This window comes from Eleutherodactylus coqui, chromosome 2, assembly GCF_035609145.1.
Source record: "Eleutherodactylus coqui strain aEleCoq1 chromosome 2, aEleCoq1.hap1, whole genome shotgun sequence".
NCBI lineage: Eukaryota > Metazoa > Chordata > Amphibia > Anura > Eleutherodactylidae > Eleutherodactylus > Eleutherodactylus coqui.
In genome coordinates this window covers 28,997,543-29,021,900 of record NC_089838.1, presented here as the reverse complement: position 1 = coordinate 29,021,900, position 24,358 = coordinate 28,997,543, and the positions used below count along the sequence as shown (strand labels likewise).

Genomic DNA, 24,358 nt, shown 5'->3' with positions numbered 1-24,358 from the left:
CGGCTGCCACATTCTGAAACGGGCTTTCTCTAATGGCACAACCCCTTTAATCAGGGAACAAAAAAAATGACTGCATAGTCAGGCTAATTAGGCGGTCTGGGAAAGTTGTGTTAATGCCCCAGATGTAAAGAGTTAACTTTTATTATTTTTAGAGAAAAAAGTAACTTTAAAGTGACACCTTAAAAGTGTGCAAGAACTTTGTTGGAAGTAAAAAAAAAAATCCTGTCTCCTACAAGACACGCAGAGCGCTGAAATAGTTGACAACCCGCAGCAGTTGCGTTGCCCATCTTGACCGCTAGATGGAGCGTTTGAGCTGCGTCGAAATGTCAAAACATAAATCCGTTTCTCCACGGCTTCCGTAGCCGCGCAGGCTTGTGGGAGGTCAAGATGGCGGGCGCTATCCTCTGCAGGGCGGCCGGTGCCCGAGCAATGTCACGTAAGTCACAGGGGAATAATGTAGAAAAAGGGAGATATCGCGATAGAGGAGGCCGCGGCTGTCCTATATATCCCGCCTTATAGCCACTGGCCAATGCCACTCGTGGAACTACAAGTCCCAGCAGTCTTCCAATTTAAAGGGAATTCAGCTGTGTGCTTTATGGGAGACTATTAGAGACTCAGGACCCTGGCTTGTGACGTCATCAGTTGGACATGCTGTGACTTGTAGTTCTGCTGCGGCTGGAGAACCACAAGCTTCATGTCAACACGGCAGAGCAGCACAAATAGTGTCATGTGATCAGGTCTGGATTAAAGTAGCGCTGGGATTGTGGTGACCAGCAGGGGGCGTAGGGCGACCGCGGGAGATCCGTGCACCGCGGCGTCCAGCCGCCGTTTCTGGGAGTTTGTGTCTGTGGCGCAACTTCGCTTTTCAACACCTTCCAGAGCTGCATTCATAATTCCTCCGGCTTCAGAGCTGAAATCTCCCAGCATTCTCTGCTAGTTCAGTGTCTGTACGGCTGTGGTCGGGTCTCACGGCGCAACTTGACTCTAAAAACTCGTATCAAATCCCACAGATTTCTGGCGCCGTTCTGTACTTGGAATTTGCGCTGTCAGTCGGTAGAATCTGCATGCGGAGGCCCGGGGTGCTGCTTTTCCGCATCAGAATTGCGCACGTGGGTTTCGGCTGTTGATTGGGCTAATTTTCGCGTGAATCCGCGCCGAAAGCTGCGTATTTTGATGTGCTGTTTAGTAGCGGAAATCGTAGCGCAAATTTCCGTAGTTATTCCGCCATGTCGACATACCCGCAGGCCGCTGTCGCACGCGGTGACGGTAAAACGACGCCTTTCAAACACGATTTTGATCAGCGTTTTCAAAGCAGGTTTGACGGCGCTTTTTAATGCGCCCCATCGTGTAAGAAAACGCATAAAAATAAAGCAGACCGCTCGAACATCGCGAGCGCAGGTCTGCAAGGTCCTACGGAAATCATCTTGAGATATCGCACCAGAAAGCGTTTGTGCGCCATATGCTAATTAGCTGTGAACCGTCCAATTGGCGCTCTATCTCCACCAGAGGTACGCATATTCAGCGAATAAAAAATGCCATGATGAGTGCCGTCCCCAGCTCTGCCCACCGGAGACATCGTGCGTTTCACCTTGACAGCTCCTGTGCTGCACTGATGACATCATTCTGGACCAATATGGAGGCCACTGCTGGAAGCAGATAGCACTGTCCGTTTTGCAGTGGCCAGAGTTGGTACTGCAGGCATTTCTCCTAAGAAGTGCTGGGGATCCCGAGCGGCAAACCGCTACCGATCAACTATTAATGAGCTATCCTGAGCACAGGTCATCAATATGACAAGTCCTGGAAGAACCTCTTTAACCCCTTACATGCCACAGTTAAAGGGGTTTTCCAGGGAGAATACTATTGATGACCTATCCTCAGGAGAAGCCAGTTTTCTGAGTTCATTCATTCCCACTGTGTATGATCCAGCGTGGCACCAGTACGTTCGTCTTTACATATTGAAAGTCACATGACGCATAACATGCAGCGGAATATATATGCATCTGTTCCGCTGCAGAATCTGCATGTATCTCAGGCATTACTGAGAATTTGCTGCACATTTCACCCTATACATTGAATCCACACTGCAAATCTGTTGGTTGCATGGGGGGGATAATATGAACCAGGGGCAGGAAATATGTTGTGGGGGGATACATAGCCCCTCGTTTATGGGAACACATAGCTGATGTTCTTTCCCTGGGCCTCTCCAGAAAGTCCTTGTACATGTAGATGACTGCCTAGTAATATCTGTTCTTTCTCCTTTGTCCTAGGGTCACAGATCCCCTCTCTGGCCGCCTCCGTCCCCGTGATCCTGCAGCGGAGGAGTGTACACCATGCTGTTATTCCCCATGGGAAGCCGGGGCGCTCTGCTGTCAGCGGGGTGGTGGCCACCGTGTTCGGAGCTACAGGGTTCCTGGGGCGATATGTTGTCAACAGGCTAGGTAACCCATAGTGTGAGAGAGTCTCCTGTTCCTGCGTTGGGTTGGCATGGGCGGTGTGGTGACCACAAACGGACTCTTAATAGTAATAGTGGCCCTGGGGCTTCCAGGGCAGCTGTGATGGATTGGCAGTGCCCTTTTTAAATGGCCAGTAGCATTTTATTTTCTTAGCATTTTATTCTTCCCCCCCCCCTAAAATAAACTAACAATACATATTAATAAATTAGTCTTGGAAAAGCCAATCTGTGTTCATACTAGTGTATTGTCCGTCATACGGATCCTCCTCACGGATGTTTTACACGTGACATTCCAGCAGTACGGCAGCAGTAAGTGTTCAATTTTTGCTTCCATATCTTTCATTTTCTACTGGGCAAAGACTGATCCGTATTTGCCCAATAGAAACTAATAGCTGCAAAGAGGCAAAAACTTTAGATTCCATTTTGCTAAGTTTTTTTCATTTTTTTAAAAACGGATTTTTTTCAAGTGGAAAGCAAAATGCTGATGTGAACGAGCTCTTCTACGTATGAATGGGTAGTTTCTACAAGAGGGACATAGATTTCTCAAAAACCATTGCCAGGTGTATGGATGGTCGCAGAAATGCCTGCAACAAATCTGCCGCATAAGGATGTACTTTTTTAACCCCTTCCCGCTCCAGGACGTACAATTATGTCCTGTATCGTCAGGGTATGTATGAAGAGAGGTCGTGGGGTGACCTCTCTGCATACAGCGCAGGCGTCAGCTGTTTATTACAGCTGACACCCGCGGGCAAAAGCCGTTCGGCCGATCGCGGCTATTAACCCTTTAAATGCCGCTGTCAGTTATGGAGGGTCCCGCACAGCCCCCCCGCGGTGAGATTGGGGGAGCCGTGTAGGTGTCATGGCTGCCGGGGGCCTTCTGAAAGGCCCCAGGGCTGCCTTAGCAGACTGCCTATCAAGCCGTCCCCGTGGGGTGGCTTCATAGGCTGCCTGTGAAATTGCAGTAAGACGTAAGGCTGTAGCGTTACGTCATACTGCAGGAGCGATCAAAGCATCGCATATTGTAGTCCCCTAAGGGGACTTGAATGTAAAGTTAAAAAAAAGATCAATAAAGTTTTTTTTAGTTGTGTAAAAAAAAAAAAAAATTTAAATCACTCTCCTTTTGCAATATCTATAATTAAAAATTCTATATAATAAAATAAAAATACATATTGGGTATCGCCGCGTCCATAAAAGTCCGATCTATCAAAGTAGTGCATTACTTTCCTCGCACGGTGAACGTCGTCCAAAAAAAAACAAAACGCCAGAGATACTCTTTTTTTCAGTTATCCTGTCTCCCAGAAAAAATGCAATAAAAAGCAATCAAAAAGTTGTATGTATTCCGAATTAGTACTAACGGAAACTTCAGGACATCCCACAAAAAATGAGGCCTCGCTCAACTACATCGACGGAAAAATTAAAATGTTATTGCGCGCACAAAATGACGGCAGAAAATAATACAACTCGTCCTGCAAAAAACAAGCCCTCATGCAGCGACGTCGATGGATGAATAAAGGAGTTCCATTTTTTTATTTTTTTTTTTTTAAAGGGGGGAGAAAAAAACGAAAATGGGGAAAAAAAGGGGGTCGCGTCATGAAGGTGTTAAAGTTCTTTGTTGTCTTTCTATGCAATTAAAGAGCTGCTCCCCTCCTGTGCAGAGATGAGCGAGCGTACTCGGAAAAGCACTACTCGCTCGAGTAATGTGCTTTATCTGAGTATCGCTGTGCTCGTCCCTGAAGATTCGGGTGCCGCTGCGGCTGACAGGTGAGTCACAGCGGGGAGCAGGGGAGAGCGGGCGGGAGAGAGGGAGAGAAAGATCTCCCCTCCGTTCCTCCCCGCTCTCCCCTGCAGCTCCCCGCTCCGTGCCGGCACCCGAATCTTCAGGGACGAGCACAGCGATACTCGGATAAAGCACATTACTCGAGCGAGTAGTGCTTTTTTGAGTACGCTCGCTCATCCCTACTCCTGTGTATGGACTTGGTCTGCTAGTGCCTGAGTGAATGAGCCTGAGCTGCAGTACCGCACACAACCCATGGACAGGAGTGGAGCTGTTGGTGGAAGAAAGCAGCCGTATTTTTCTTATCTAATTAATCCCATTTAACTCCTGATCTAAACATTCTGACCTGAAGGGACGACTTGGTGGTCAATTTTTTTTTTTCCGTAAATGTATAATTTTAGAGAAATTAAATTTGCTCTCACTTCCACTTCACTAATGACTATTCTTTCCTTCCTTATTCCAGGCCGTGTTGGCTCGCAGGTTGCCATCCCCTACCGCTGTGACCAGTATGACATCATGTATCTCCGCCCTATGGGTGATCTGGGACAGTTATTGTTTATGGTAAGTGTCTGCATTCACTTTTCTTGAAACTTTCCCAAAAATAAAGAGTTTTTGGAGACTTTTGGGGAAAAAAGTGCTTAAATGCAGAGAATGTAACAAAATAACAGGCTATTTAGCACACGCCAGCTAGATGTCCTGCTGGTCCGGTGCAGCCACACCGCTCCTGAAGGCTTCTGCCGCGATCACTTGCCATTGTCCCCGTAACCACTGCAGCTAATCGCTGCCTTCAGCGGTGGTTACTGCCATGGGACTGCTGAGGCCAGTGATTGTGGCATCCTGGACCGAAACTGGGGTAGCAGGACATCCAACTGGCGGCTGCTGCATAGTTTGTTGCCTCGTCCCATTCCTTGCCCTTTGCCACTTTTTTTTTTTAATGTCTCAGAAACTTTAGTTGCGCCGCTTAGAGTGGAGTTTGCATATAAACTGACGCGCTTCAGCAAAGTTGTTGACGGCTTTTGCACAAATGCTCTTTTCAGGAATGGGACTCAAAGAACAGCGACTCCACCCGGCAGGCGCTCCAGCACTCCAATGTTGTGATCAACCTTGTGGGAAAGGAATGGGAGACGTGGTAAGAGATTCTCCAACGATCGTCGCTCACACAGAAGCCGTCTGCTTCCACTAGTCGTACTGTAGGTGTTGTATACATCTGGGGTTGGACTGGATGGAGTGGGAATACAGCAGCTGCTAGGGCTACATGCACGTCAGTACTTGCTATGTCGCAGTGTGATTTTGTGATCTTGGTGTTACATCCTGCTAAAAGTGAATGCATTCACACCTGCATTTGGTATCGTTGTTAACTGTAATAGCCAGATCTGACCGGTGCCTGAAAGACCCCATTGAATATGATGAGGGTCTGTCCGGCTTCCGGTATGCGGACTGAAATTTTCCCAGATGAAATGGCACAGCTTATTGCACTACTTTGTCTGCAATTTTTCGTGCCGATCCCCTGTGGAGTCACTGATGTGAAAGGGGTCTAAATACAAAGCAGCAGCCACCTCTATATATCTGAGAAGGATGACTGCATCCTTGGAGTGAACGGGGCTGAGCTGTAATACCCAATATGGCTTATATATGTAACTTTTTGTCCGACCTTCTGCAACCCCTGATTCCATGCAGGACACAGGGTTTAGTATCTGAGTCATCTTGGTGGAGGGCTCTGATCCTCTAAGTGGCATTCGGAATCAATGGAAAGCTGCAACGTGGATTCCCGGGACGCAGCATGTCATTTCTTCTTTTTTTTTTCTTCCGTTGCGGCCTCGCTCCTCTCTATGGGAGAGCTGGTTGCAGCGGAAAAGCATGTGTCGCTCCAAAAGCGCTGCGCTTATCCCGCGGAAATCTCGCGGTTTTTTGCTGCGGCAAAACCACAAGATTTCCGCGGTGAAAGCTTCCTGTGGGAACCCAGCATAAGGTGTAAACATACTTTGAAACACTTTGGCCAGATGTTGCTTTAAAGGGAGCCTGTTGATTGGGCAGCGTGACCCTGACACAGATATGAACATTCCAGGCATGTAGAGTCACCGCGTACATCCCGTGCCCAACACGTGGTAAATGGAGGCAATGAAAGTCAAGGGGCTTTCATTGTTCCATGCACACCAGTGTGTAGACATTGCTTATTGATATGCAGGAGAAATAAATTGCAGCATGTGCCACCTCTTCCCGCCCGGATCATCCAGTTGCAGCATCTTCAAAGTAAGTGTATTTGGATTAAGATATACATGCCTGAATGTTCATACACATGTCGGGGTCACGCTGCCCAATCGATAGTTTCCTTTAACCCCTTGAGTGGCGGGTTTCTCACCCCCCTATTAGACCCACCAGGGCAGGTGTTTTAAATGGTCTAATCATTTAATTTCAACTAATTTTGCAGTCGCGTTCCAACAGCCATAACTTTTTCATTTTGACATGGCCGTATGAGGGCTTGTTTTTTGTGGGACAAGTTGTACTTTTTGGCATCATTTCTGGGTATATATAATGTATTGGATAACTTTTGTAAAAAAGAAATTTGTAGGGAGATTGGGGGGGAAAAAAAGAAATTCTGCCATTAGTTTTTTTGGATTTCGTTTTTACGGCGTTCAGCGTGCAGAATAAATAGTGTGATAACATTATTCCCTGAGTCAGCACGATTCCAGCGATACCGAGTTTATACAGTTTTTTTATTTTTTGCTATTTTTGTACATTTAAAACATTTTTTTTCTTTAAGGTTTGCTTTTGTGCCGCCACATTCCAAGAGCCGTATTCATTTTTGTTGCCATTGCCAGAGCTCTAGAAGGCCGTGTTTTTTGTGGGATGAACTTTAGTCTTCATTTATCTAATTTTTAGGAACATGTAAAATTTTGATTGCTTTTTATTCCATTTTTTAAACAGCAGAGATCAGAGGTTTTCTCCGTTCTCTGCTGTAAGAGCTGGTGCCCGGCTATCCTATGACAGCCGATCACCAGCTCTCCCTGCCACAGGGACCATCCGCTGGCATCTGACAAGCCGAAGGTCTCCGCGGCAACCCGTAAAAAAAAAACGTGCAGGAGTTTAAAAAAAGAAGCAGGAAGTTGCCGGCAGATTGGTTATATCTTCCTGCTTCTTTTTTTAAAGTCCTGCACTGTTCTCTGTGGGACTGTGCAGGCAGAGCACAATGCCACAGCTTATGGCATTGTGCTCTGCAGGTCCCATAGTGAAACATAATCCAGATTATATCACTATGGGCAGTGGAGCTAGTTCTGGAAAATTTTCAGGCGTGCCACTGAAGGGGTTAAAGCGGTGTCTGGCCGCAGTGTTTCAGAATAAGACATACTGTATTTGTCTTTCCTGGATTCATACTGCCTGTGGTTTGGGCAGCACAAACCTGGTGACCAGTTCTCTTTAGAGGCTCCTTGATGGCATAAAGTCAGCAGGGCCATCCTCTCCCCTCAACCAGACAGTGTCTTCTTGGGTTCATCTCCCAGCTCTGTCAATGTGTCAAGTGGGCATTGGATGACTTCACTGACTGTGTAACATCACCCATTGAGGACTGCCCACTTGACACATTGACAGCACCAGGACTGGACCAAAGAAGAGCCCATCCAGGTGAAAGCTGCTGAGTGGGGGGGGGTGGAACGTAGATGGAGTCAGCAGGTCCGTGACGGCAGAGCCATGTAGCCGACCCTGCTGACTTTATCCCATGACAGTTCCTCAAAGTGTTAGTGAGGCGTACTTTTTATTTACTTGAATAGTCTTAAAATAAAATAACCATGTGCATTTTTTTTCCTTTATTTTAGGAATTCCAGTTTCGAGGACGTGTTTGTCAATATCCCAAGAAGAATTGCCTCGTTGGCTCGAGAAGCCGGAGTAGAGAAGTTTATTCATGTTTCCCACCTTAATGCTGACTTGAAAAGCCCTTCCAAGTTACTGAGGAACAAGGTGAATACGAGTCTTGAGTGCAAGAAAACATCTGTTTGCGTTATTTGGCAGTCTAGTGTTTTATCTACCAATTACCATCTGCATTGGAGGATAGGAGTGCACTAGTGTGTCCGGAACGTAGTTACCTCCTGGCTTGGAGTCTGATAGGCTGATCAAGTTTAGCCTAGATGTTAAAAGGTATTTGCATCTCATAAACTGCCACAACTTTACAATCGATAGAGGTCTGACCATTTTCCCAGTCGTCTCCACGACAGCACCACCTGGGACATACCAACTAAATTTTCCAGGGTGGGATTGCTGCCGAGAGGACCTTACGTCTAAAGGTCATGTCCTCGTCCAGCTGCACTTTTACCCTTTAATGTTTAACGAAAGTTTGCGGCTTCTGCCAAACTGTGGCCTTGCATATCTGTTCAACGGATGCTGAACTATGCTCGGCCCATGAAGACGCTACTGCCCTGGGGGAGAGGGCTTTAAGAACAGAGGGGACGTCTTTCCCTAGGGCCCTATAGGCTTCTGCAATGGCCAAGCGAATCCATCTGGCTATGGAGCTCTTTGCTGCGCTTTATTCCCTTTATTTGGGCCAAAGAACTGGACAAACACATTTTCGTCTCGTCTCCAGTGACTTGTGGTGTTAATATAACTCAGGACTGCTCTCCTGGTGTCCAGACATTTTAGGGCTCTTTCCCCCTCATCCTTGGGTTTATCGAAGAACGAGGGGATCACTACATTCTGAGCTCTATGGAAGGGTGACACCACTTTCGGCATAAAGGCTGGGTCTGATTTGAACACTAGCTTTGTGTTGGTGATTTTAAGGAACGGGTGGCGGATAGATAGGGCCTGTAGTTCGCTAACCCGTCTAGCCGAGGTAATGGCCACCAGGAAGACTGTTTTGATCGTGAGCGTTCTTATTGAAAGTGATTCGATCGGTTCGAAGGGTTCTGCTGACATAGCCCTTAGGACCCAATTTAGGTTCCAGTCCGGAAATAGGTTATGACCCAGGTCCACAAATATATCTGGTGCTGTCAGGAATCTGCTAATCCACCTAATCTCTGATAACTTGGTGTCAAATAGGGCACTAAGGGCCGCGACTTGATCTCTTAAGGTGCTTGGGGAGAGGCCCATATCCAGGCCCTCCTGCAAGAACTCTAGGATTAAGGGGATGTCCAGAAAAGAACCCTGGGATTCTCTTCCCTGCCCCCATGAGATAAACTTCCTCCAGACTTTTTGGTAGACAATGTTAGTTCTCTTTCTACTCGACATTAAGGTCTGGATTACTTTTTCAGAGAACCCTCTTCCCCCTCAGTGTGGATTCTTCAAGATCCATGCTGCTAGGTGGATCTTGCCTATGTTCGGGTAGCTCAGAGGTCCCTGCGTCAGTAGATCCGCCCAGGCACGGAAGATGACTGGGTCCTGGATGCTTAAAGGGGTTGTCTCACGCCGAAACGGGGTTGTTTTTTTTTCAATAGGCCCCCCGTTCGGTGCGAGACAAACACAAGGGATGGGTTAAAAAAAAACAAAAAACGTTTAGTACTTACCCGAATCCCCGCTCTGCGGCGACTTCTTACTTACCTTACCAAGATGGCCGCCGGGATCTTCACCCACGATGCACCGCGGGTCTTCTCCCATGGTGCACCGTGGGCTCTGTGCGGTCCATTGCCGATTCCAGCCTCCTGATTGGCTGGAATCGGCACACGTGACGGGGCGGAGCTACGAGGACCAGCTCTCCGGCACGAGCGGCCCCATTCACCACGGAGAAGACCGCACAGCGCAAGCGCGTCTAAAATCGCCAGAAGACGGCGAATTTAGACGGCACCATGGCGACGAGGACGCTAGCAACGGAGCAGGTAAGTGAATAACTTCTGTATGGCTCATATTTAATGCACGATGTACATTACAAAGTGCATTAATATGGCCATACAGAAGTGTATAACCCCACTTGATTTCATGAGACAACCCCTTTAATGTTCTTAGAAGTCCAAACCAGCTCCTCCTCGGCCAGAAGGGGGCCACTAGAATCAGCGTGCACCTCTGGGATCTGAAGTATTGCAATACTCTTGGGATTAACGGTATTGTAGGAAAGGCATAAATAAGCTTTCTGCCCCAATTCTGATTCAGAGCATCTACTGCTGTTGGCTGGTCCCCTGGTCTGAGGGAGAAGAAGTTCTTCACCTTGGTGTTCTCTTTGGTTGGAAACAGATCTAATTGTAGGGGTCCCCACCTGCGCGTCAGGACGCCTCCTGAGATAAAGACCACTCTCCTGGGTCTATACGCTTTCTGCTGAGAAATCCGCCCTCTGGTTCAGCGATCCTTTTAGATGTGTTGCCGAGACTGACAGGACTCGGCCCTCTGCGCAGCAGAAGATCTTTTGCGAGATGCCCAGTAGGGCTGGTGACCTTGTTCCCCCTTGACGCCGAATGTGGGCAACCGTTGTGATATTGTCCAACAGGATCTTTATGTGTTGATTGATTACTGAATCCCCCAGCTGTTGCAGGGCCTTCCAGACCGCCTGGAGTTCTCTGTAGTTCGACGACTGATTTCTTATTTCCTGCGGCCAGGGACCTTGTAGAAGTTGATCTCCTATGTGCGCCCCCCAGGCACTTGCGTCTTCCATGATGTATGTGGCTGGGTTCTGAATCCAGTGGACTCCCCTTCACAGGTTCACTGGGGACGTCAACCAGCGCAGAGATCTTCACTGAATTTTCGATGCACATCCTTGTTCCCAGGGAGGACTGTCTTCTGTCCCAGGCTGAAAGAACTGCGTTCTGCAGGGATCTGGCATGCGCTTGGGCCCATGGGATGCAAGATATCAGGCTCCCTAGACGCCATATATGCTCCCTTTGGTATCAGCTTCAATGTTGAGGAAATTGACTCCATCCTGAACCTCCGATACCTGATAAAGGTGTTCAGGGGTTTTAAGTTGATTATCATGCGTGACTTTCTGCATGGTTTCCTTATTAGGAAGAGTCTGGAGTAGTGACCCCGGGTTTCTTCGTTTGGAGGTACCAAAGATACTGCTTTTAAGTGTAGCAAGTCCCGGATGCTCCGTTGGAGTAGGCGCAGCTGTTGTGCTGAGCCCCCTGTGGTTACAAATTTCCTTTTGGGGAGGGACACCAGCTTGCCCTTGCCTCTATACCACTTGGACTGCTGTGTTGGGGCCGAAAAAAGGTCCTCTCCTTCTGTTGTTTCTCCTCGGAAACTCCCTCTTCCTGTCGGATGCCTTCTTGAGAATTTTGTTGGAGTCTGGGCTGAAGAGGAATTGACCGTAGAATGGGAGCGAGCACAACTTGTTTTTTAAAGCTAGATCGTCCGACCAGGATTTTAGCCATAAAACTCTTCTGGCTGAATTGGACAGGGCTGTCGCCTTTGCTGAGAGCTTCACCGTCTCCACTGACGCATCTGCCTGGAAAATTGTGGCCTTTTTCAGAATCGGGAGAGAATTTATAATTTGCTTCCTTGGGGTCTTGTTGGTTATATGGAGCTCCAGTTGCTCCAGCCACACTCCTATGGTCCTGGCCACGCTGCAACCCCTGGCCTGAGAGTACTAGCCGCTGCTTCCCAAGATCTTCTCAGGAGGCCTTCAGCCTTCCGATCCATCGGATCTCTTAATTGTGTGGCGTCTTCAAAGGTCAGGGTTGTTCTTTTCACCACCTTGGCCACCGGGACGTCAACTCTGGGTATCTCTTACCAGCTTGCGCACACCTTCTCCTCAAATGGGTGTCGCCTCTTAACTCCCCTACAGGAGAAGGATCTCACGTCGGGTTTTTTCCATTCCTTTTGGATTAGTTTGAAATATTACTGTGAACTGCACCTTTCCCCTAATCCGCCGAAAATCTCATCCTGGATTGTACGCGTCTCTCTGCGTTCCTCCATCTTGAGGGTGGCCCTCACCGATTTAATGAGCTCTGCTAAGTCCTCCTGATGGAATAGATATCTCTTGTACACCTCTTCATCTGAGGACTCTTTGGGTGCTGGCTCTTCCAGCTCTGTCCCAACCGAGTTTCTTTCGGAGTCTGAATATTTTTTCGGGCTATACGACCTTTTTCTGGCGCTTAGCCCTGGATGCCCCTGCCGGTGGCACTATTTGCGAAGTCCGAGCTGACCGCACCTCCTCCTTAACCAGCTTCCTGACGTCTTCTAGGAAACCCCTGATTCCTCTTTAACTAGCCTGGCTACGCATGCCTTGCATAGAGGCCTCTCATACGTGGCCAGCAGCCTCGTTCCGCACTTTGTTAAAGTTATGCGGATAAGAATTCAATATTCCAGATACAATGCAATGGATCTTTGCATAATCTTTTGCCCCACGGGCTACTTACAGCCCCCGTTGTGGCTGATGACGCGATGATGTCCAGTGCTGGAGCACTCATCTAGCAATAGGTCCTGCAGTCACTCTGGAGCAATATAAGCCAGCTTATAGCAATGGCTTACCTGTTTTTGTAGATCTTTTCTCAGGTTCCTGTTTTTTTAAATTTGGCGCCGCGACGCAGATGCGATAACGTCATCGCGCCGATCACGTGACGCGGTTTCCCGCCCCTCCAGCGTGCGCCAGAGGGACTCAGAGCGCTGCGCCCAGCCTTATGCCGGCAGCAAGAGGAGGAAGCTCGTGCCCCAGACGGAGGAGGAGAGCTGAGGCACCCACTTTGTACCCCCCATGGGCCGCCGCGGGAGGAACCTGGCCTCTGGGAACCACCCCATATGGCGTCCCAGGAGCCGATCGTCAGGAAGGGAGGACAGGCTGACCCACTGTCCTCCGATCCGCTGGTAAGTCTCTTCATGCTGGCATCTCCACCAGCACCTCTCGCGGATCCTGCCTCATGGCAGGACAGGAAAAACACTGAGGAAGGTGGGAGAGGGGGGAGCTTTTAACCTCTCTGTGTGTTCCTGTCCAACAATGAGGAGGCTATCTCAGGTGGTTCTGTCGTGGAGACGACTGGGAAAATTTAATTTGTTGCACGTTGTAACTGGCCAACAATTATTGGATTGGATAAAAGACCTACCCGGATTCCTGTGTTATTGCATTGCGGCACTTACAAAATCCTCGTGTAGAACCCAGCGTGTTCTGTGCAGTCATCCATTGGCTCTGTCTCACGCATATGCCTTCATACTAATATTATTGATTTGCTCTGACATCAGGCACTAGGAGAGGAAGCTGTGAGAGCAGCGTTTCCTGAAGCCATTATCCTGAAGCCCTCGGAGATGTTTGGCCGTGAAGACAAATTCCTCAATCATTATGCAAGTATGTTCTTTTATTTGTGGGGGGTTCATATGTTTTTCCTGGTGATCTAGGGAAGTTAAGGGATAAATTTTTGGTTAACTGCCCGTCTAGGGTAGGGTGGAAGGATCTTATTTCCTTCCCTTGTAGTGTAGGGTTCATATTTCCTTCCTGTATAGTCTAGGGAAATGTCAGGGGTCATATTTGTTTTCCTGCTGGTCTAGGGGAGTGTGGAATTAAAATTTTGTTTCCCTGGTCGCCTAAGGTAGTGTGGGGCTCATAATTATTTCTGTGGTGGTGTAGGACAGTGTGGGGGTTTATATTTCTTTCCCTGCTGGTCTGGCATAGTATGAGGTTGATATTTATTACCCTGGTAGTCCAGAGGCGTTTGGGGAGTTCCTATCTGTTTAACCATTGGACTAGGCGAGGTTTGAGGTTCATATTTGTTTTCCTGCTGGTCTAGAGTAGGGTGGGCATTCATATTTGTTTCTATAGTGGTCTAGGCTAGTGTGTGGTCTAGCATAGTATGAGTTTAACATTTGTTTCTTTGGTGGTCTAAGGAAGTTTAGAGATTCGTATTTAAGCTCTGGTCCAAGATATGGTAGGGGTTTATATTACCTTCCCTTTTAGTGTGGGGTTCATATTTTTTTCCTGCTGGTTTAGGGTAGTGACCCCATATTTGGTGGTTTAGGGCCAAAGTTCTCAGCTTGTAATACATGTACGCCAGGGATTCCATGCCCTGTTTTAAAGCGACCCTTTTAGAACAAAAATTAGCTGTAATTTAATCTTCTCAGCCGTCCCTCCGTTCTGCCAGTTCTGCGTCCTGTATTTGAGGGACCGAGATGGCCACCGCCATTTTCTAACTACATTATGCACTGCTCTGTAATTGACAAGTGCTGATCACATGAGCAGCACTAGCCAATCCCAAAGCAGGTATAGTACATTGGTAGTCCTAACACTACCAATGCCCTGTAGGTGAGTAGGTAGTCTAAAGATGGTGGCTGCCCAAAAGTAAAACAAGAACCAGTGGAAAGGAGGTTCGGGTGGGAAAATCAGGTACAGGTAATAAACTCCCTCCACGCTCTGGTCTTGGGACAGAATTTTGTCCTTAAACTTGAAGGTCACTTTGTCCACGCTGAGCATCCCCTCCAAATTGGTGATGGGCCCAAAGAGAGGACTGTTCAGTTCCCTCTATGATCAAGCATTGCCTTATGAGCGGGATCATGAACAAAAGGGTCAGGCATTCCGGCGCCTCTTAAATACGTCTTATGCTCCTAAAAATCCAGTAGTTTATTTTAACCAATTGCTTTCCTCCTGCAGACATGCGGTGGTTTGGAGGGGTGCCGCTAATGGGTTTCGGTCAGAAGACAGTGAAGCAGCCGATTTATGTGAGTAGCTATAAGATGCGATCAGCGCTTGCGTGATAACGTGTCACATGGGATTTTCTAGATTGCTGGTACGGGAAATTGGAGCGTGAGCCATTACCTGTGTAATAATACTCCTTTTTTTGTTTGCAGGTTGTGGACGTTGCCAAGGCTATCGTTAACCTTATCAATGACCCTGACTCTGCAGGCAAGACCTACGCTTTAGCTGGGTACGTTACGCGCTTTAATCAGGATTATATTCTAGCCAGTGCTAAGCAATCAACATTTTTTAAGTGGTCGTCAGCCCTGTTGCCTCTAAGCTGCACGGCAGCGCATCTCAGAAGCTCCTGAGCTCTCACCTTAATGATCGGGCAGAGCACTCCTAAATCCATCTGCCTGATCATAAAGAGAACTAAAGTGACAGCCGCACGCTCCTCTCTACAGTGAAGTCCAAAAGTTTTTAGGCTGGCACACATTCTGGTTTCCATCGGTTGCTGCCTCGGTGTTTTGAGAGCTTTTATTTTTGAAGTCCATAAAAGCCGTCCGACCTGCTGCCCTTCCACAATCATCGTTACGGAAAGATCACGGGATCTGTGTCATCGGCTAGCGACAGAGCGGCATAATCTGTGCTGCGCAGGTGCGACGGCAGGACCGTCCACAGCACAGATTATGAAGACTGTGGACAGGTACGCGAGGGGTCCCTGGGCTGGCACAGGGTCGGATTTCGCTGCGGGATCCCGCATGTGGAATCCGACCCGGCCTTGTGCAGGTGGCCAGACTAAAGTTAAGTTATAAGTATTTCATTTTTTTTTTTACTTTTATTGACAAATACATGAAGTTTAGGCAAAGACTCAGCATTTAACTTATTATTCCAACTTTTTCCAGTTCTCTCCGGCATGCTGGATATCAGCTACTGGGCCATGTCCTGACTGCGGCAACCCATTCTTACCCAATCGGTGCTTTAAGTTTATCACAATTTGTGCTTTTCTTGGTCCCCCCCGTTTTTGAAGATTGACCACAATCTCAAAGGCATTGACGTTTGTTGACGTTCGGGGAGATTGTCATTGGGTGAGTCAAGCGATGACTCTGCCTGCCTAAATGGGCTTCACGAGAGCGAACAAGCGACAGATGATGTCACCAGGATGCTTTACTGTTGGTGTGACACTATCATTCTTCCTGATGTCCCAAACAGTCTAACGGGGGGGGGGGGGGGGGGCTTCATCAGACAAAATATTGTACAGGGATTGGATTGCAGACGACTGGGGTAAAGTTATTTTCACACTGATGAAATTCGGACAACAGCCACGCTTGACGATGTGCTCACTAATAATTAAACAAAGATTGTTAGAAAGTCGCTGATAGGTGGCGCTGTAAGCTATCCAAATCGCGCTGCAAATGTTCAGGAAGTCCCCCTTTGTTTTCAAGAAGTCTCTCCATTCTCCAATGCTATATTTTCTACTGTTGATTGCAATGAATCGGCTTTAATCGCAACAACGAGCCGATGAACGCTGTCCTTCAGATCTGATGCTGATGCAGGTCTGTCACGGTAGACCTGACTGGTCCGCTAAAGCGCCACCTTTCGTCGACATTTTTTTACCAAAATTTTTTTTGCAGAAATTGTGAGTGCATCGTCTGATGTGTCTGTTTGTCCTCATTTGGATCAGCAGAACCCCCTCCAAAGGCCTCTGAGTTGGGAACGTTTAGTTCCACTAACCCATGAGCATCTTTTTGTTAGAATTCTACATTGTGTTGATCCTCAGTTATTCCTTCTGGTAAAACCTTCCCTTTACCAATATGGTGTGTCCCTATACAGTCCGACACTCTCAGCACTGAATGGACAATGTTGATGTACAGGGACACGCCCCATTGACAAGGGTTATGTTAATGTCTGCCAAGTCATTCACACATTATCAGATAACAGAGGAACCACCAAGCACAGAGGTCTAAGAAAAATGCTCCAGGATTACTCCATATGTAATACAAGGTATCTGCTGAAGTAGGCTCATCAGGAGGGCGGACGGGCCCCCTTTAATCCCTTAACTAACACCCTGCCAGGACATAGACTTACATCCTGTGAAAACGGCAAACTTCATTATTAACCCCTTACATGCTGTGATCAATGTAGATCATGGCATCTGAAAGGGTTCACATAGGGGAGTGCGCTCCCTCTGTGATGACGTTGGGCCTCCTCTATGTAATCGCGGAGGGCTGATGGTTTGCCATGGCAATATGACGCCAGACACTGGGGGGGGGGCTGCCATGGCCTGTGATCGCTATTGTGAGTGATAATGCATTGCATTACTTCTGTACAACAATGCATTATCATAACAATCAAAGATTTTCTGCTTCAAGTTTCCTACAGGGACATAGTAAAATGCTTATTTCGTTCATTTTGCCTCCCGAAAAACACAATCGGAGTGATCAAAATAGCTGTATGTACCCAAAAATTGTACTAATAAAAACTATAGCTTGTCATGCAAAAACAAGCCCTCACAGAGTCCATGGAAAAATAAGTTATGGGATTTTCCATGCGAGGACTGGAAAAAAGTGTGTTTTTATTTATTGTACGATGAGACTTTACCAAACCATGCCAGGTTTTAATTTTTATTTTTTGGTAAAGAGGGGGGAATGCACAAAAATGTTTTGTTTTTTTTGACTATTTTTATTTGTTACATTTTATTTTTTTTTTTATGTACCTGTATGGGACTTGAACCTGTGAATCTGCATACTGCAATGTAGTATTGCTAATAATAGCAATCCTAGGCAATGACAGACCTGGATGCCATCGTTTGGAGTGCGGTTGACATGTCAGCCCATCAGCCCTCCGCAGTTACCTTGCAGTGGGGCGGATGACGTCACAGATGGTGTGGCCCTCCCTCTGTGAACCCTCTTACATATCGCGATCAGCATTGATCACCGTATGTAAAGGTTTAACAGCGGGGATCAGTGGTGTCATCCATCCCTGCTGTTGAAGCAGGAGGCTGACTGTCAGTCACAACCGGCTCCCACTTTGGATGGTATGGGCTTATCTTCTCAGCTCATGCCATAATTTTACCTCCATTTGTGGGAACCCCTTCCCAGGAAGGATATAATCTTGCATCCTGTGGCTGGAAGGGGTTTTCCAGGCAAAATACTACGGATGACCTGCCCTTAGGATAGGTCATCAAAAGATGGTCATCTGAGGTCCGTCGCTTAGGACGCCGGCCAATCACTTGATCCGGTGCCTGCTGTCAGCACTGCAGGTACACTTTTGTTTGCTGCAGCTGCTCCAACCCTTGTGTAGTGGCCGACGCTTGTAATTGCAGGTGCATCTTTCAAATCAATGGGATCTGCGTCAGCAGTTACAGGTGCCAGCCACTATGCTGGGGTCAGAGCAACAGCCTCCACTCCGACCCCTGTGTAATTGTGACACTGACAGCAGGCTTCCGATCAGCCGGGCCCCGAGCGATCGACTACTGATGTCTTATCCTGAGAATAGGTCATCCTCGCACTTAGTGAGTAAAAACACTGTAAAAAAGAAAAAACAAAACACAATGGCAGAATGTTTTTTTTTTTTCTTCCTGACCTCAAAAAAAAAAAAAAAATTAAGGTTTTACAATACATTATTTTATGAACCCAAAAACGATACCTCTAAAAACTACAGTTCGCCTCGCAAAAAAAAACCTGAAAAGTAAAAAAGTTATGGCTTTTGAAATTGGTTCTAAGGACTTTTGAGGGATTTTCATCTCCAAAGTATGCGGTGTCTTTAAGGAGTTAATCATTGGGAGGGCTGATGGCTATGAGGAGGCCGCGGTGCACAGCGCTGATGTATCTGTAACCTTTATATGGGGTCGTGGGGTCATCCTCTTCAGCTGGAAATAGCACCACTGGATGCCCATTTTGTAAGCCTCAGCCAAAGGGGTATGGAGTCAGACTGGCAGAGCTAATGCCAACTGTTGGTAACATGTGCTTGTCTGCGTCCAGCTGGACAGAACTGTGTTGCAGTAACATGTTTATACCTACTGAGCGCTGATATACATTTTTTTTTCTCCATGTTCTCTTTCAGACCCAATCGGTATCTTCTTCAGGACTTGGTGAAATACATCTTTGCCGTTGCTCATAGGCCTCTGGTCCAATACCCGCTGCCTCGCTCCTTATATCAGTAAGCACACATCATTCTTGTGGGACCTGAGGACCATTTACAAACAACGATCATCGCTCAAAATTGGTTCAGACGGCCGAAGTGAGCGATTTAATCGTAGAGCAAAAAAATCGCTCACTTGTCGTCCGCGGTTGTTTAGGGTGACTTTTCAGTCAGCCTAATAAACCTCGCTGGCTTGTCGTTCCGTGTGAACGCTTCAAGCTCAGTGCTTCCCATAAGCGCTGACCGAGAAACCAGCGGGCCGCCGGCAGAACTTTCAGTTTGAATGCCTTGCATGAGTGCTGACGAACTTAGCGGCGACATCAGCGCTCGTGTAGTCGTCCAAACTACTGTCTGCCCGTGTAAAAGGGCCTTTAGAGTGGAATATTTACTGGGGGAGGGGAATAACACTTTGATGCTAGAAACTTAATGATTTTTCCCTCCTGTTCATGGGTGGGCAAGACCCCCGCATGCGAATTTCGACCTAGTGCCCCCAGCTTACCTGTCCAGCGTTTCTTCTCTGTACTTCGGATGTGCCAGCCCACGCTTTGTCACGCAGGCACAGTACAGAGGATGCAGAATTGCCGCAGGACAGATGGCTTCCATTGACTGCATTGCAAGCCGTCTGTGCGTAGCCCACACAAAATCGCAGCATTCTGCGATTTCTTCTCAGTTAGCGGAGAATCGCAATCGATTTCGGCTCGCGGGCAGAAAATCGCATTTTTACATTGCATGCTATGGGACCGGATTTGCTGTGGAGTCCGGAGGCGGAATCCTGCTTCGTTACAAATCTGTCCGTGGACAGAAGCCCTTAAGCTAATGCATCCACCATTTAACCCCTCATATGCCACAGTCAATACTGACCACCTAAACCCTCCCCAGGACTGCAGTGTTTAAGAGTAGGGATGAGCGAGTATACTCGCTAAGGCACTACTCGCTCGAGTAATGTGCCTTAGCCGAGTATCTCCCTGCTCGTCCCGAAAGATTCGCGTGCCACTGCAGCTGACAGGTGAGTTGCGGCGGGGAGCGGGGCAGAGCGGGCGGGAGAGAGGGAGAGAGAGATCTCCCCTCCATTCCTCCCTGCTCTCCCCCGCAGCTCCCCCGCCCCGCGGCGGCACCCGAATCTTTCGGGACGAGCGGGGAGATACTCGGCTAAGGCACATTACTCGAGCGAGTAGTGCCTTAGCGAGTATACTCGCTCATCCCTATTTAAGAGCCTATCATTATAAGTTCTCCTGGTGTCCCTGATTCAATCTGGTTCCCAATGCCACCGCCACACGCCCAGTGTTTCTTCCCTTCCTTTCTGGTGCTTCACTTCAGGATCCTGCGTCGGTTGTTCCCCATTACCCAACTCTGCAAACGCTGGCTTCTCACGCAGTACTGCATCCGCCACGCAAACCTCCTTCATTCGTTCTAAACCCTGCCCACTTCACCCAAAAGCGCCATATTGAGACTCCTACATAGTCTCAATTACTGTAGCTTGTTTCCACACACGTGTGGCAAATATAGAAAATGAGGCGCCATCAGCCCTCCATTGTTGGTAACATCACTGATGACGCGCCATTCCTTGTTGAGTCTGGAAGCGAAGTTATTTGAATCGCACGACAGCGGAAGTAACAATCAAAATGAAGTGGGAGCATGTGAGCAGGCCGGGGAAGGGGTAAACAAGACAGCTTTCAGAATGTAAGGACATTGCAATGTGACTTGTATGGACAACCTGGGGGCAATAGTCATTTGAAGAGTGGAGTTGGAAAGCTCCTCTAATATTAATATAGTCACTGCTCCTCTGGCCCTACATAGGTGATATGTTTTGGGGTGGAAATAATCCCTTTAAAGGGGTTGTCTGCCCCCTTTTTTACTGATGAACTATCCTCTGGTTAAGTCATCAGGAGTTAACGGATGGGGGATCCACTGCTTGGGACCCCCCTCCATCCGCTGATCACCTGGCCTGCTGTCCAGTGCAGCGGCCTGGATGTTGTCATAAGCAGACGGGAAGGAAGTGCATGCGCCGGCTTCACTTCCATTGGAATCAATGGGAGAGCCGCGCTGCTGCGGGCACTTCATGCTCCTCTCCTGGCAGCACTGGACGTGACGTCACGACCAGCAGAGAATCGGGAAGTGCCGCAGCAGCACGATAGCAATCCACACAATTTTATGTTGTTCTGGAGTTCACGGTCAGACTGCATTTTTATAGATTTCCTGTTTGTGTGTCCTTAAGGTGATTTCCTCCTTGTTTCCTCTTTGCAGTCCGCTTGCAAGGTTCTTTGAATTGAATCCATTTGACAAGTGGACGAGTCGTGACAAAGTGGATCGAGTGAGTACAGTACGCGCATGATTATAGACACATTAGGAAGGGGTCATGGCATTAACTCTTTACTGACGAGAGTATTTTACTCCTCAATAACTACTTTTTATGTTAAATACAATTTTATATATATTTTTTTTTACATAAAAATTGTTCAAAAGCAAAAAATGGTTTTTTTTAGATATTTATTACATTTTTTTGAACTTTTATTTAAAGTGTATTCACACTAAAATGAAGTATTACAATGTCTTCACCATTTCAGCACTCCTCGGTTAATTCTGTGGCCGTTTTTCCTGTCGGGGGGGTGGGGATATTTGGCCATTTATTTAGTGATGCCCATCCCTTGTTCAGTATAGACTGCCATTGTGAACTATTTTGTGTAATGGCCCTTTGACACGGATTGGACAGTTGGGTAAACTTACTGCATGAGTGCTGACATCACCACTAAGGTCGTCGGCACTCGTGCAGAGCATATAGACTGAAAGGCTTCACCGCCTATGGGAGCATTTACATGTAATGAGAAGGCAATGATGGCTTTTTTGCTGACTATATAAGCCAGCAATAAACAACCGTCAGCGAGTAGTGAGCAAGTTGTTTCGCATTTACACTGAACGACTATCACTCAAATTCAGTCGTTTGAACGAATTATGAGCGATAATCATTACGTGTAAACGGGCCATCAGTCTCCACTCCTTGTCTTACACCACAGGACTCCAATCTGTGAAACTTCAGCTGTTACAACAATTAAACATCTACAGTTTGAAACCACTCTTAGGCCTTATTCACATTTTGATATATTCCATCTGTGTGCTGATCATGTATTTCATGAACAGCACACTGAAACATCATAGCTTTTGGAGGCTATTTACATGAGCAACTTTTCGCACCGACTGATGGTCCATTCCCCCCCCCCCCCCCCCTTCCAAAAAAAAAACCCGATGCAGGTCCTATTCTGTTCCATATCACAGAAGAGTGTAGGACATGCCCATGCAGATCGGGTGGCACACTGGCAAGTGTCCACATGCTGTCCGATGCGAGTTGCAGCCGAAGCGCCGCTCACATGTAGCCGTCTGAATCAGGCCTCCTGTCTATGGGCGATAAGTCCCTGCGTTATCTGCAGCGATAATCCGGTCACGGGTAATGCAGTGAACACTTTCCATAGCGTTCACTAACTGGAAAGCGCAACCCGATGTCCGCAAGTGGAGAATCATAGCCATTCTCCGCCCACGGGATTCAAATCGCGGTATGCTGCGATTTGCTGCAATTCTCTATCTATCAGATAGGCTCACCATGGAGACCTGTCATTTTTCCCCCTTGCTCCTCCGCAGTGGAATATCGCTAGCAATATTCCACCTCGTCCATAGACAGGGGGACTTAGGCCGCCTGCACACGGGCGGAAATTTTGCGGCGGGATTTCCCGTGGAATTGCCGCCGCTGGAAGCCTGCATAGGATTGTGTTAGCAAACGCGATCCTATGCGGACGGCCACACGAAATCTCTCGTCGCAAACAAACAGCGGCATGGCCTGCGAGCCCCGCACAGAAATGTCACTCACCCGGCTCCGGTCTGCGCATGCGCCGGCACATGAAAGAGCCGGAGCTGCGGGGCGCGGGTGAGTACACGCTGGTCCCTGCAGGCACTCGGGTTGGGTCCCGCAGCGAGAATCCTCGCTGCCGGATCAGAGCCACCCGTCTGCAGGCGGCCTTAGGGTTCTTTAAGTGGGTCCAAATTTTTTGGCCCAATGTAACGATTGATGATCAAAGCATGTCAATTGGCTCTGCTTTACTTTTCATTTATACGGACAAAGAACCGTTTTCGACGACAAAGGATCAACTATGATCGTTCATCCCCGCAGACCGGCTGTACATCCTGCCATTCACACGTGGAGATAATCGGCTGTAGATTTTTATTCCTTGATGAAAATCGACTATCGGCATACCAACAAACAAGCATATACTCGTAATGTAACGCGGATGTCCATAGTTGAGCTCAGGGAAGAGAGAGCAGAATGACAGGGTTCACTTATTTGTCAGTTGATTGTTGGACTTTTTATACTCCCCTGTGAGTGAGTGGACAAATGTTCATGCCAGATAATCGGGACGTGTAAAAGGGTCTTCAGACCTTGCCGGTTTACAGCCTATTATTCCGCAGACTAGCTCTGTATATATGCGCTTTAGGACCATAGGTGTCTAATAACTCATTATTGGACCAGTTGATGTTGAGCATGATCACATGACCCGTTTATAACCTAGGAGCAGAGATAACGCAAGTCTTGTTGGTTTATTCCCTAGTTCCACATTACAGACAAAAAGTACCCGGATCTCCCCGGCCTGGAAGACCTTGGCATCATTCCAACTCCTCTGGAGAACAAGGCTATCGAGGTCCTGCGTCGCCACCGCAGATACCGCTGGCTGGACGCGGAGTTGGAAGTGGTAAAGCCTGCCACCCCTGTGAACTTCTAAGTGCACATTACTGAGCTTGCTCTATATGAGGGTCGAGAATTGTGCTTACACCTGCTGTGTAAATAAATAACCTATTAAATAATGTTCTTCATGTGATCTTTGGGTGGTTTTTGCAAAAATGCCTGTTGTAAGACAGTGACCTAACAATAGGGGCTGCTGGCTTCTTCCAGTGCGCTGTGACTCCTTTGCAGTAGCTGGTTGTAGTCAAGCAGTTCCATCATACAGGAAGTTCTGGGGACTGAAATAGTGACTGCTGGAGAGAACAGAGAGACAAGTAATTCCCAGGCAGTTACAGTAAGATCATATCACGCAACTGAGGAGGAGTCCAGGAACTTTCCAGGAATAACTAAACAAGCTAGTACTAGCTGATGTCTACTTGGGAGCTAATTGCATAATGGAGATAAAAAGGAAAAGATAAGATTTCACCAGCGGTCCATAAAACAAATTGGTCCAGGAAGATGAAGCTACTATTGAGGGAATAGAACACCTAATGATGACTCTACATTTCTCCTGAGAAGGCCGTGTTGCCTAGTAGGGAATGTGCTTTGATCTCAGACTGATTCTACTTTTTCAAAGCCATCTTTGGTATATTCTGTAATTGCTTGCACATTGTCAGCCCCTAGGTGGCAGGCTGGAGTTCGCTGGTACACTATGAGCAGTTTTCTTTTCCATATCAATTTACTTCACTACATTTTGCCAAAATTTGGCTTACTCCCTTTCAA

The 24,358-nt window shown here is 47.6% G+C and overlaps 1 protein-coding gene across 1 annotated transcript; it reads left to right on the top strand.

Moving 5' to 3' along the window:
• Positions 1 to 353: 353 nt before the first annotated feature.
• Positions 354 to 23,732, top strand: NDUFA9 (NADH:ubiquinone oxidoreductase subunit A9). The gene is made up of 11 exons (XM_066590536.1): positions 354 to 436; positions 2,268 to 2,438; positions 4,690 to 4,787; positions 5,264 to 5,355; positions 8,036 to 8,177; positions 13,308 to 13,410; positions 14,707 to 14,774; positions 14,904 to 14,980; positions 18,796 to 18,891; positions 21,118 to 21,184; positions 23,466 to 23,732. The coding sequence occupies exons 1-11, from the start codon at positions 388 to 390 to the stop codon at positions 23,634 to 23,636; spliced, it is 1,134 nt and encodes a 377-aa protein (XP_066446633.1). The 5' UTR covers positions 354 to 387; the 3' UTR covers positions 23,637 to 23,732.
• The last annotated feature ends 626 nt before the right edge of the window (positions 23,733 to 24,358 follow it).

Bases quoted from the DNA above. Each gene is read 5' to 3' on its own strand.
- NDUFA9 (XM_066590536.1), top strand. From the start codon at position 388: ATGGCGGGCGCTATCCTCTGCAGGGCGGCCGGTGCCCGAGCAATGTCA. The intron at 4,788-5,263 runs GTAAGTGTCTGC...TGCTCTTTTCAG, and splicing joins TGGGACAGTTATTGTTTATG to GAATGGGACTCAAAGAACAG. The intron at 5,356-8,035 runs GTAAGAGATTCT...CCTTTATTTTAG, and splicing joins GGAAAGGAATGGGAGACGTG to GAATTCCAGTTTCGAGGACG.